Raw genomic sequence first — 13,175 nt, 5'->3', positions numbered from 1 at the left:
ATAACATGGAACGGCAGCAGTTTTGACAGTGGCCGACTGATGGCAATAACTGAAAAAGAAGTTCGTGCAATATGTACACTTATATAATGTAAGAACGACCACTCCCGTTTCTCAATGAACGACAAATGTTATTTTTCGGGTTTAGGATAGATCAATTTGTTTGAACAAAAGAAGAGGTTACTTTGTTACTGGCTCATAATTTGAGCAGACCATAGTAATAGCATTACACATTTTTCTGTGTCTAGAAATGCATTTGCAATTTGAAATATTTAAAAGAATACACAACGATTATTTAATAAAAATGTGTATACAAATCAATAGATATAATGTAGATATTTCGCATAACGGATAACCGTTATCAGTTAAATCTGCCCGATGCAAAACGGCGCCTTATTCCATGTTATTTTTATGTTATCCTAAGGTTTATACGTAATTGAATATTTGATCATGCTATTATGCAACTGATTATATCTTTGATATATAATGATTTCATAAAATTTAACAGATTGATCGATTTATGTGAATGATGTGCCCATTGGACATAGAAAATTGCTTATCTATAATCGTAGTCCGTATTTTTTTATGAGTTTCCTAGTTATATTGGTTATATAGTTTGTTTTCTTAATCATATAATTCAGAGTTCCACATCGAGCTTGTGTTTCGTTTCAGTCAAATCATTTTTTGCAGTTGTGGTGGTAAGACACAAACACTGGTGTGCTTCAGAAGTTAAGTTAGGTAAGCAATATATTGTTGGCAATACTTGGGTCTTTAAATAATAATTTGTTCACAATTTATGGAGATGGATATTTAAAATTATACCAGTAACAACATACTGTTTGTACTCCGTAAGTGTTAACTCTTCTCTGTATTCTAGGTTGTTATAGACATTCTGGAGCAATGCATAGTAATGGTGTTCATGACATTAAAAGGTTAACATCGGCTCTTTGTTCAGAGAAATGTAAAATGATACCATATTTTGCACTAAAAGTAAGTAACATGTTTTGCTTTGTTTCTTTTGTTTAGTTGATGTTGTTGTTATTTGTTTATAAATGTAAAGCTACAGTTGCATTTTTTACGGCTTACCTGACCCTTTTCTGTCTTTGGTAGCTGTAATACTTTATGAACTAATAGTTGTCCAGAAATAAATGGCGCGCACTGTCTATTCGGTGTTATAATTTTTGTTTAAACCTGTGTATTGAAATGTTTATGAAAACCTGTGTATGCATATGTGAATGTTACTAACAAACACACAATTACGTTAATGGTCTTTTTTCGTAATTCAGTCTGTTCTGTACTGAAGGTACCCAATTGTATTTGTATTGCAGTACAACTGGTGTGTTTGTCTAAATTCCCTTTACAATATGGATGATGCCGATTCATCAAAGTGCACGTACAGATGTAAAGGTTCAGACAATGATGTATGTGGAGATAGAACTCATTTTACAGTATACAAGCATATTACTGGTACGTGAATTTATTGCCTGCTTCTTTAGTATACACAGAGCTTTTCTGTTATTCCCACCAATGACCAGAAACACTAATCCTTATTCATGTGTATTATTTTTCTCTAAATTATATTCGTCTCGAGTTTAAGCGCTTGTCAATATGGAAAGCAACACACCATACTAATTCTGCTATCAAAACAAAAATTCCGTAAAAAAAGTTCATTAAAACATAATAAAACACAACCACCGACGAGGTTCTTGACTTGGGACAGGCACGAATCAGTTCAACAAGTATTTTGAATATATGAATAGATGTGTGTTAGAATATTCAATTCATTCAAACTACAGTAAACAATAAACCTTTTGTTTATTCATACTTATTAATGTTCATTTAATTCATAGAAAAATTCAAACCAAAAAGTGATGTCAATCAAAAACTTGCCTGCTCTGTTATTGTGCCTAGAAATGAAACGTTTGAACTAAAAGCTGTTGACTGCACTAAAAAATACTGGACAGATTGTGTGATATCTGGAGGTAAATCTTATCAAGAAAAGTAAGATTCCCAATTTTCATTCCTGATTCAATAGTATGCAGTTATATAAAAATAACTCCTAACAGTTACCAGTATTAACATACTTTTATTAAAAAATGTTATAATATAACTTTATTTAATCCTTTAACAAAACTGAATCAATTTATTATAACCTTACGCTGTTATTACATGACTTTGTTTCACATCCACTGATATCGTAAAATATTAGCCGCAAATCATAAGATGAACTTAAAGTGATTACTTGTTAGTAAAGTTATCAATTTTGTCTCCTATATACATAGTTTATGCTACCAACAAAATACCAAAATGAGCTTGATTTGAATAGAAATACTACTGATACTGATATAAGACATCGGAAAGGAGAAGATGAATTAATTAATTTTGGATTAATAGTTCTAAAAATAATCCGCTTCTAGTTGGTAACTTAATTTTTCCTTTCTTGGTTGGAATGAAAGTTCTAATTAAAAACCATTGCCAAATGTAAAATGTGAAGTCTTACAAATTTATATTTTGGGATGATAACTTGCGTATATGTATAAAATTTATTTGTATTTCCTCTCAATAATGTTGCAGTAAGATGAACATGTGTTGGTAGTATGAACTTTCCCATCTGTTAAGCTTGGTTGTCCTTTTGAAAATTAATTGAATACTTCTGCTGTCATTTTGACATCGTAATCAGTTCTGTTTTCTATATTAATAAAGCCTTGATACACAAAAGAGGGACGAAAGATACCAGAGGGACAGTCAAACTCATAGATCGAAAACAAACTGACAACGCCATGGCCAAAAATAAAAATTACGGGGCGAATGTACAACGTGATTTAGGAAAGTACGATACATCAATAGTGTACCCATAAACTCAATACATCGTCAGCTAGGTGCTTGCCTTAAGCAATTCTAATGCAAGAGTTGCTTTTTACGGTTGATAATATTAACTTTTCATTGCGTCAATAGCGAACAATTAATCATACAGGGGAGATTCATCGTCCGGTTTAGTAATTACTTTAATAAATCGCTAATGAGTTTATTAATCAATTAGCATGTTTCAAACCGGTCTAGATCAAGACATTCTATCCGTCAATGGTTTTTATATTTTATAACAGGACACGTTTGTACTGACCAGGAATATTTTTCCGAATGTTCGTTGCATTTCATTGCATATAGCTACAAGTGTGCTTCGTGCAATTTCCGCATATCAATAAGTAAATTGATTTTTTTTCTAATGAATATGTTTAATGTATAACAGAGTGATTTATTAAATCATAACAACAATCCCGTTGGGTTGATAGTTATGCCGGTAAACACAAAAATCGAATCGTCGACATCATTAACCACAAAGTCCGCAACGAGGATCAATATATTTTGTTATTTTAATATCTTTGGTCCAGTCTCTTCATCTTTTTTTCCATTTTAGTTTCTAGACGACAAATGGGATTCACAGAGACTTATCAGTCGGCAATTAGTAGGTGTTCCTCATTAAATGGGACAATACTTAGCACCATTGACAATCGTGATAATTTGGAGGATGGAAGAGAGTACTGGTCTAATATATTTAGATCCATGTTTCTGAAATGGACAACTAATGAAACATTCGATGAGTTTTGCTGTAGGTTTATATGTAAAACAGTTGTTGCATTACATTCGAACTGTTCGTACCACGCTAGCCTCTGGTGTAGTGTTTATGTGAACGATAATGGTTTTCATTAAACGTGCAAGTAAACTTAAAAATACTCAACAAAAAACACATGTTTGCACTTTCGTTGAGTAGCCCAGACCTTTAGTACAAGAATGGTTAGGAGAGTCCAAGTTCAAAGTATTCTGTGTGCATGACTGGTCTTGCCGAAGTTATTAAGTCGATTATGTGGTAAAGGAGCAATGTAAAGTGTCAATTTGGTTGCTCTTATATTACAATTATGGACTGTTTGCTCCTGAGAAAGTTGCTCTTTCTATTTTTCATTTCCCTATTTTGTCATTTTGTCTTAATGCATGTTTTCTTCGGCGCTCATATCAAAGATTTATATATATATATATATATTTTCATTAAACAATCGACGGACCAAGTGAGATTTCTAATTCGATCAAGTTTAGGATTAGAAATTTACATAACCGATGGTTAATGAAAAAGAGATGCAAACGATACCAAAGGGACATTTAAACTTATAAGTCGAAAATAAACTGACAACGTCATGGCTAAAAACAAATAGACCAACAGACAAACAACAGAACACAAAACACAACATAGAAAACTAAAGACTAATGAAGTTAGTGATGTTTAGGGTTGGATAATGGTCTATTACAATCAACTATAGTGTGAAGATCAATCACGTGCTTGTACTTTTAGACGCGTTGCATAGGAGTATTACGACGGGTGTCACATGTAGAGTAGGAACTGCTAATACTTCAATAGCAATTGATATCGCCCGCTGATTTATTTTTTCTTGTTGCTCAATTTATACATGTTATAGTTTTCTATGCAGTGTTTTGTTTGCTTTTTTTCTTGCTTTTTTTCATTTTTATACGTTTGTCCAAGAGTTTTGAATGTGCCCTTGGTATGCTCAGCCTCTTTTTTAAAGGAAGTTTGATTTCTTTGTTAGGGCTACTTGAAAAAATACAAAACGGGCCACTCATTTACGTTGACCATTCACTATTTTTTTTTCAAATGAATGTCCTGTAAAGTAATGCCTACACCCATCTGCAATCTGCACAGATTATTCTCGAGACATTTTTGTGGGTAGCTAAAATAATTAAAATAACTGAAGCTTCTACACAAAAATTAGCTAAACTGAACAACGAAAATTGTTGATGATGCCTGGAGGAAAGGAATATAATTTGATTATTTTCTATGTTAAATCAAACTCGTTCTAGAATCAAAGCATTGGATACTGTGCGAATGATATCTTCATATAATAAAATTCCAATATTTGTGAAACAAACTATGTGATAGTAATAAACAACATATGATACCGAATTCAGTACACACGACACACATTTTTTGAGCTATGATCGAGGGTAGCCAAATTAGCACACGAGAGAATCGTAACCGTACGAGTTTACAGAAAACAACCATATCAGTGAATGGAAAAAGTTGACACAATTTCCATTCTTACAATAAAACTCATCTTAGATACTAGGATTAAAATTTTGTATGCCAGACGCGCGTTTTATATACGAAAGACTCATTAGTGACTTCGTATCAAAACGTTAAAACGGTCAAACATAGTACGGAGTTGAAGAGCATTATTGACCCAAAATTCCGAAAAGTTTTGCCAAATAAAGCTAAGGTAATATAATCCTGGGGAAGAAAATCCGTACTATTTTTTTATAAAATTCAAAGTTTTGTTAACAGCTTATCCATTATTTTGACCATATCAATGATAATTCATGATAATATAGTTGACCTCTATTCCAACTTAGCTAAAAACAAATATTAAAAATTATTTTTGTTAATTATTCACAGACTTATACATGTAAGCTATATAAACCCAACTCCACGTATTCTCCTAGTTCAATAGCTATATATAGTATACATGTGCATAGTATAACAAATGTTGATCATAGTGGGAGAGAAATTGAATTAAATTAGTCTTATTAAACATACCATTCACCTGCACTTAGTTTTAGGTACGCGTGAATTGTATCAACAAATTTATATCGGCATCACAGTTAACATTTGATTGGTTTATGCTTGTAAGCTATAGGCACAAGACGAGTTTTACGATTTGATGTTATAAACGAAAGATTAGTCCAATGATCAATTGTAAAAAGCTAACTCGCTGTTTGTGGCCAAGTTATCAGAAACGTCTTTGCCTACTTTATTGATGTTCATATATTCAAAAATATTTGTCATTACAAAAGAAGTGTCTCTTTCGAAACTCTGAAAGACAAGAAGATAAAATGAGACAGGTTAAAACAGAGGAATTCCTATATTTTAATACCAATCATTTCCCCTCCTCCTTTACTTGTGCTTCAAAACATCTTTAAATGTGCTAGAATAATGACAGAGCTGTTGTGAAATCTATTACACTCCTTTCTCAAAAATCGTATGAGAAGTCCTTAATTGTAGTTCACTTTCTTAGCAATGTACATGCGGATCAACTCGTTCAATATTTCCGTAACTCTAATGTTAAAAAGGTTTGATAATCATTAAAAACCACAAATTGTTGACATACATGAATTCGAAGGAGCGCATTCTTAGAATTGATAATTACCATTAAATTTTTTATGATTGTATGGTTTAGGTGTTAATATCAAATTTCATTAAAATCAAACTTCGAATTACTTGAAAGAGATAACTAATTAAAATATTCAAGCTAATTGTTTTATTATTTTTTTTCAGATGAAGCAGATGGATTGTTAAATGTTGATTGTTTATATTTAACAGTGAAATACAGGAAGGTTAAGTATATTCCATTGCCTTGTAGATACAAGTACACGGCCATCTGCAAACGCAATCAACCAGGAGATCCAGCTGTCATTAGACAGTGTCAAACTAGTAAAGATATAATTTGGCATACTTTTTATGTATATAAAAATAAGGAAATATGGTATGATTGCCAATGAGACAACTGTCCACCCAAGTTCAAATGAAGTGGATGTAAACTATTATAAGCAACCGTACGGTCTTCAAAAATGAGAAAAACCCATTCCATATAGTCGGTTATAAAAGGCATCGACATAAAAAATATGAAACAATTCAATTTAGAAAAACTAACGGCCTAATTTATAACAACAAAATAATTACGAAAACCAAATATGACAGACATGAACCAACGACAATCACTGAACTACAGGCTCCTGGCTTGGGACAAGCACATACAGAATGTGGCGGGTTAAACATGTTTGTGAGCGCTCAACCCTGCCCTAACCTGGGATAGTGGTGTTACAGCACAACATAAGAACAAACTATAAAAATCAGTTGAAAATGGCTTAAATCATCAGATCGATACAAAGCAGAGAAACATCTAACGAAAACTCAGACCGGACGTGGCAGGGAATTTGTACATCCCTAACAAAAGACACAAGGTACAGATATGAGAGTATTCGCAGTTACTGACAATTAGTTCAAGGCCAATAACAACTAATAGAATAAATCATGTATCTTAGACGAATATATCAATTAGTACACATCCAACATCCAATGGATTTAGTTTAAAGACTTCATTAACAGCTAGAGAAAAAAAAATGACCTTGTGCAATGCTAAATTATAAGTATCGACAGGTTGTAGTACCGTTCTAGTTCTTCAGATAAAACGCGAATATAAAGAATAGGAACATTGAAATAAAATGCATTTATTAAGGAAAGGCGACAGATACAAACGAGATATTCAAATTCGTATGTCAAAAACAAACTGACAATGCCATGACAAACAAAACGTCAATTGCATGATCAAATTTCCTTTAGAGGTTCTTATAGTTCAATGTGATGCAAATTGCTATCTTAACCGGTTTTTATCAATCCCCTCTTTAATCTATTTATTTGATTTATCGTTAATGTTGTTGTGACTGATCTCAATCTGAATATGCTTGAAGTATTTTGCCGTTTACAGACAATGCTACCACCACAATCACAAGTGATCAAACAGAACCAGAACACAGCAATAAATCATCCAACAAACCAGATCCCACTTCAACAACCGTAAGCACCGAGACTGTGTATTTAACATCATCGCTGGTGACCATGTCAACACATTTTGTATCGACGACTTCAGACTTTACAAATTCTGTCACCCCATCGTCCACAAAGGACATGTCAACAAAATTTGTTTCGACGAATTCGGATTATATCTCCAGTGAACACACGTTTGTATGGTATAGATCAAGTTCTGTTTCTTTTTCCTCGTCGCAAACAAGCATAAGTGATACTACTGTCGCTGCATTTATGGAATTAACAACCTTAGATGCACAAATGGATAATGACGACAGGACCGTGGCAAATGAAACTACAAATGATGGTTTAATTTATAGTGTCATTTTTTCATTAGGTACGTGCTCAATTCACTTTTTCTAACTTTAATTTTTTTAATAATGATTAACATAAAATTATAAACAACAAGAGTATAATATCAAATGCATATTCAAAATCAGAACGGATTATCAATTTATAGTAAATGTAGGTTTTGCAAGGTGAGGCTACTGGGATGTAGAACAAGCAATTTATTGAAAATGAATGCTAGGTTGGGACAGAAAGTTGGCAAACCGGCTACTTGCTGATCCTGAAAAAGTTGTGATGATGATTACTTAACATACTCAGAGTTTGACCTTCTTTTTGCACAATTTATAAGTAAGCATCAACAGGAAAATAGAAACTAAATGTCATATAGGACTAGAATCATGTAGAGAAAACATCAAAAAGCCATACACTGGAGTTTGTACAGTTAAATAAACATGGTGCGGAGTTAAACTTATTTTAGTATGTATCAATTCAATCCTTCTCCTTTAAAATGGGTCAGTGACATTTTCAAAGGTACATTGAGTATAATAGTTATTATTACAGAAAAAGGGACTCAAATCTACAATATATGTATTACTAACAACAACATACACACAAACAGTTTCATTACACTAAGGTCTTTATGAATAAAAATCAGAATATTCAGTTTTGGCAAAATCTCCTAATCCCTTATCTTTATTGTGTTTTGTATACTGTTGTTTGTCTTTTCGTCGTTTTTCGTTTTTTGCCTTGACATTGTCAATTTGTTTTCGACTTATGATTTTGAATATCCCTTTGGTATATTTTGCCTCTCTCTTATTAGAGTTATGACTTGTTAATATAATCGTATACAAAAAATATGCATAATTATGATAAACATTATAAGCATAAAATTCCCCGAAAAAATTATATGTTCATTGTGTAATCCAAATTTTACTGTAATAAACCCCCAGTCAAAAGTGCATCTTGACCTGTATCAATGTCTTTGTAAAACGAAATCATATCTGTCGACAATGGCGACAATAAAGAACTAACATACATACAAGACAATAATTTTTATCCTTGGTACTAGTATATGAAATATTACTTAAAGGAAAAATCAAGCAAACTGCCCCTTATTTTCCTGATCATCAACTACTGTTACTGTTCTAAATCATGATCTGATAGCTGCTCCAACTTTCGCCATTTTGAACAGATTCTGACCGTTCAACCCTAGAACTTATCAAGCCAGTTCTACCTTAATCAGGTTGGGACAGTTTTTTTCCCTATAACTGATTCTGACAGTTTTACCCTAAAACTACTCTATGTAGAACTGTTTCAGAACAAAAAACAATTTAAAATGATATCAACTGACATGCGACTAGAATACGACGTCTCTCTCATTTGTAGAACTTATTATAGCATTTTATTTTATTTAAATAATCTAGGACAACAACTTCTGAAATGAGAGGCGAAAGATACTAAAGGGATATTCAAAGTCATAAGTCGAAAACAAACTGAACACAGACACTGATAATTATAAAGCACACAGAACAACACTTAAATATAAAGCAAGAGCCACACGAACCCTTTTAAACAAAACTAGGGGTGATGTCAGATGCTCGGGATGGGTAAGCAGATCCTGCTCCACATGAGTCTCTTGACAATTCTAATCATGTCGACTTGATGATCATTTTGACTTTTTATAATTTTTCGCTTTTGAGATAATTGCAAAAAACGCAAACATGCGAATAAAATCCAATTTAAGGGCAATAACTCTCACTAGGAGTCATCTGATTAATGTTGGAATATTAAAAGAAGGAAGATCTTGATATTCCTAACATTTTACTACGTAAGAATGTCTGTACTAATGATGGTTAATAAGATATTAGATAATTACTTGTATGTTATCCTTCTGATCTATATTTAGGTATGGCGGCAAAACAAACATACCTCATACTAGACACACGGAGGATATTCTGTTCCAAGTTTTGTTAAAATTGGTCCTGTGGTTTACGAAAACAAACGACGGACGACAACCTCGACAAATATCGACGACGGACACTAAGTGATGGCCACAGCTCAAATGACCCACCCATAGGACAATTACATTAACTGGTGATTAAATAAATGTATGGTATAGTAGTGTTGAAAGATCTTTTTTTCACAACTTATAAAATTAAATTCTTATTTCAGTTCCAGCCTCTGTTGCATTGGCCATTCTAATAATAATGGCAGTACTTATAACTGTAGTACGAAGGTACGTTATAAGAGTGCACATGCCAAAAGGTATTGTACTGGTATGCGATACAGCGGAGGTATGCATTGCCATTGCACGAAAATCACTTATTCAAAACAAATCATTTTTTTCTGATAAATATTCCAGTATTGTATAAATATTGATAAATCATAATACAAATGGAAAATTGTTTTTTTTTTTTTTTTTTCTGTTTAATTCTCTATTCTACAAAATGTTCATTGCATGCGTAGGAAATTAAGGATAATGGGGAAAAAACAGGGCCATTGCCACAAGTATCTCTTTAATTAACATTTCCATCTTGTTTTGATAATTCTTCAATTGAGTTTAAAACTGGGAAGTTGGTTTTAGAGCAGAAAGTATAAATCCATCGTGACAACCGTACTTTTCCCTTTCTTATTACAATACAAAGATGTGGTATGATTGCCAATGAGACAAACTTCCACAAGAGACTAAGTGATGTTAGCAACTAAATGTCACTGAACGGTCTTCAACAATGAGCAAACTCATACTGTATAGCAAGCCATACAATATCCGAACATTCAAACAACCACATCTATGGAAAAAACAATAAACAAAAAACAAATAAGATATACAGCAACAAATGACAACCACTAAATTACAGTTACTGAAAGCTGGTTCAAAACCTATAACAACTAATGATTAGAAACAATCATGAATCCAAGACTACAATTATACCAATCAGTACACATCCAATCGATTAAGTGTAGCGACGTCATAAACAGTAAGAAAAAATGATATTAATTGCGCAATGCAAAATGTCAGTATCGACAGAATGTTGGACCGTAAATGTTCATAGATGTTTAGCAATTATACTATTTAGTTATGTCCTAATTCATTTAACTAGCTATAAAACCAGGTTAAAACCACCATTTTCTTCAGAAAATGCCTGTACCAAGTCAGGAATATGACAGTTGTGCTTCACGTTTGTCACTTTTTTCACCGCTGATTGATAACTTTTGATTTTGTCAGTTTTCATGAACTTTCTCTTTTTTTACTTACCTTGAAGTTCAGTAATTTTGTTATACTTTTTTATTGAAAAAAAAAAGAATCTGATTCAATGCTTGTACCGATAAAAACGATTTCTTTTTAGAATAAGTCTATTTAAAGGACCGATAAGTTTACGCTGATTGTATTTAAATTGACGAGCTTTATAAACAACATCCCCGTAAAAATTAGGATATGACATCCCGTTTGTAATACGTTTTTCTACAGGTATAGCCAACTTCCAAAACCAAATCTTTGTTGATTTGGGTTTATGTCTTGCATTCTTGGTTGTACAGATGAAGAAGATTTGCATCTGTCATTTGGGAGAACAAAAACCGATCATTGTTATTTTTCATAAAAGATACTAAAAACAAATCCAATTGCAATCTGTATTCTTCTATTAAACCTGAGTGAGTTTGATGGAATTCAATAATTGTATACTAGAATTTACTTCGCTATATTTCTCATTTATAAATACGTAAAAAATAGTTATATTTCAGAATTATTTCAAAATCGCTTAACAAAATACATTCCATGCAGTGTTGTTACTAGAAAAACTAATGTTTTTAGGAACATCAAATAACGTATCACTTGTCTTAATTTTGTACAAATGAAGGTTGCCTTTTACGAATCAGGATTAACAATTGTTGCTTGCTATGTTACTCAATTGCTTGTATTTTTCTTTAGACGAAAAAGGGAGAAAGCCTATCCTGAATGTAATGGACTTCAAATCGAGCTTGGCGCACTAGAACCGATTATTGAATATGAAAATAAGTCAAACGATAACCAAAGAAATTATTGGAAGACACAAGATAGAGGCAATCCTGATTGCCAAATTTATGATAAGACGAACGATCAATATCAACATCTTGATTTTGATGTACTAAGTAAAGCACCAACATGTTTCGAAGCTGAATATGATTTTGCTATGGCAACAACGTCATTTCTGAAGCCAGACCAAAAGAATCCTTCCAGCAATAGTGCATTAAAAATCGCTATGGCAAAACGTGCAAAAGTGCTACGAACATCATTACATTTTCTTCAAGGCCAGTTTTCAAAGCAGAAGTCTGAAAAAGAAAATGTAGCATATTGTGACAATGCAATAGTGCACACCAAATTCTTGTATGACACACCACAACAATCTATAAAGCATGTCAACAAACCTTAGTACACTGTATTTAGTCTCAGCGATTACGAAAGCATGCGTGTGTCATCGAAAGCAATGTTATTTTGAATCAGGAGCTCAAAGTCAAGACAAATAATACTTAATATCCTGGGTTTTTTTTTAAACAATGCCATGACACTATGACGATGTTATTTAAATTGTTCAAGTATCACAACACGTCAAATGTTTTTTATAACATTGCAGATGACTTGCTATTATTGACAGTTTGTTACTCCTTAAAAATGGCGTCCTGTTAACAACAATCAGTAAGCATCCATTAGAATTCCTCAAAGTAGGAGTAAATTTATTTTTGAAATACAAAGTCTATTCCTTTTAAAGCAGGGTCTGTTTATCATTCCGCAGCACCTGATATCACTCCCATTTTTAATGGAGTTTGATTTGCTCAGTTTTTAGTTTTCTATGTAGTTTTTTTTTTTGTAGACTGCTGTTTGTCTTCTCGTCGCCATTGATTTTGCCATAGTAATGTCAGTATTTCTAAGACTTCGGATTTTTGTATTGTTTCTTTAATGTTTTCTATTACTTTTATTAAAAGACTTTCATCATATACCTTGTTTACATTTGTTTCAATTCAATGCATTATACATGTTTCATAATTGTCAATACCGGCTGATAAAGTGTTAGACTGAAAACAGTTATAAAGTTATCTTCAGTACCTTTGGTATTATAAAGGTTTGAATGCACATTGGAAATTTTGAATAGTTTTCTCAAAGTTGTGCTTGCAGTTTCGATCAAGTTAGTGTTTTAAAGCTTTCATTAAAATTATTATGATTTAACCTATTTATTCTTATATTTTTCTTATTCTGTTGAATAATTGTCCG

General features: G+C 32.4%; 1 protein-coding gene and 1 long non-coding RNA gene across 3 annotated transcripts; both read left to right on the top strand.

Moving 5' to 3' along the window:
* The first annotated feature begins 869 nt into the window (after positions 1–869).
* LOC127709111 (uncharacterized) lies at positions 870–1,968 on the top strand. The gene is made up of 3 exons (XR_007985502.1): positions 870–987; positions 1,326–1,464; positions 1,848–1,968. It is a non-coding gene; the product is annotated as an uncharacterized LOC127709111 (long non-coding RNA).
* Positions 1,969–7,460: 5,492 nt separating this feature from the next.
* On the top strand, positions 7,461–12,901 carry LOC127709104 (uncharacterized). Of its 2 annotated transcripts, XM_052214453.1 has the most exons (3): positions 7,461–7,979; positions 10,103–10,166; positions 11,859–12,901. In XM_052214453.1, exons 1-3 carry the CDS (start codon positions 7,676–7,678, stop codon positions 12,337–12,339), a joined length of 849 nt encoding a protein of 282 aa, XP_052070413.1. In that variant the 5' UTR covers positions 7,461–7,675; the 3' UTR covers positions 12,340–12,901. The 2 variants fall into 2 exon arrangements, with proteins under 2 accessions (XP_052070413.1, XP_052070414.1); XM_052214454.1 differs by lacking the exon at positions 7,461–7,979 and having other exon boundaries at positions 9,850–10,166.
* Positions 12,902–13,175: the final 274 nt, after the last annotated feature.

The sequence above is a fragment of the Mytilus californianus genome, unplaced genomic scaffold (assembly GCF_021869535.1).
Source record: "Mytilus californianus isolate M0D057914Y unplaced genomic scaffold, xbMytCali1.0.p SCAF_7, whole genome shotgun sequence".
NCBI lineage: Eukaryota > Metazoa > Mollusca > Bivalvia > Mytilida > Mytilidae > Mytilus > Mytilus californianus.
This window is presented reverse-complemented; position numbering and strand designations above follow the sequence as displayed.

What these genes read in the sequence shown, in the direction of transcription:
- LOC127709104 (XM_052214453.1), top strand. Translation starts at nt 7,676, where the DNA reads ATGTCAACACATTTTGTATCGACGACTTCAGACTTTACAAATTCTGTC. An exon ending in TAGTGTCATTTTTTCATTAG is followed by an intron (nt 7,980 to 10,102) that starts GTACGTGCTCAA and finishes TTCTTATTTCAG; the next exon opens with TTCCAGCCTCTGTTGCATTG. An exon ending in CTTATAACTGTAGTACGAAG is followed by an intron (nt 10,167 to 11,858) that starts GTACGTTATAAG and finishes ATTTTTCTTTAG; the next exon opens with ACGAAAAAGGGAGAAAGCCT.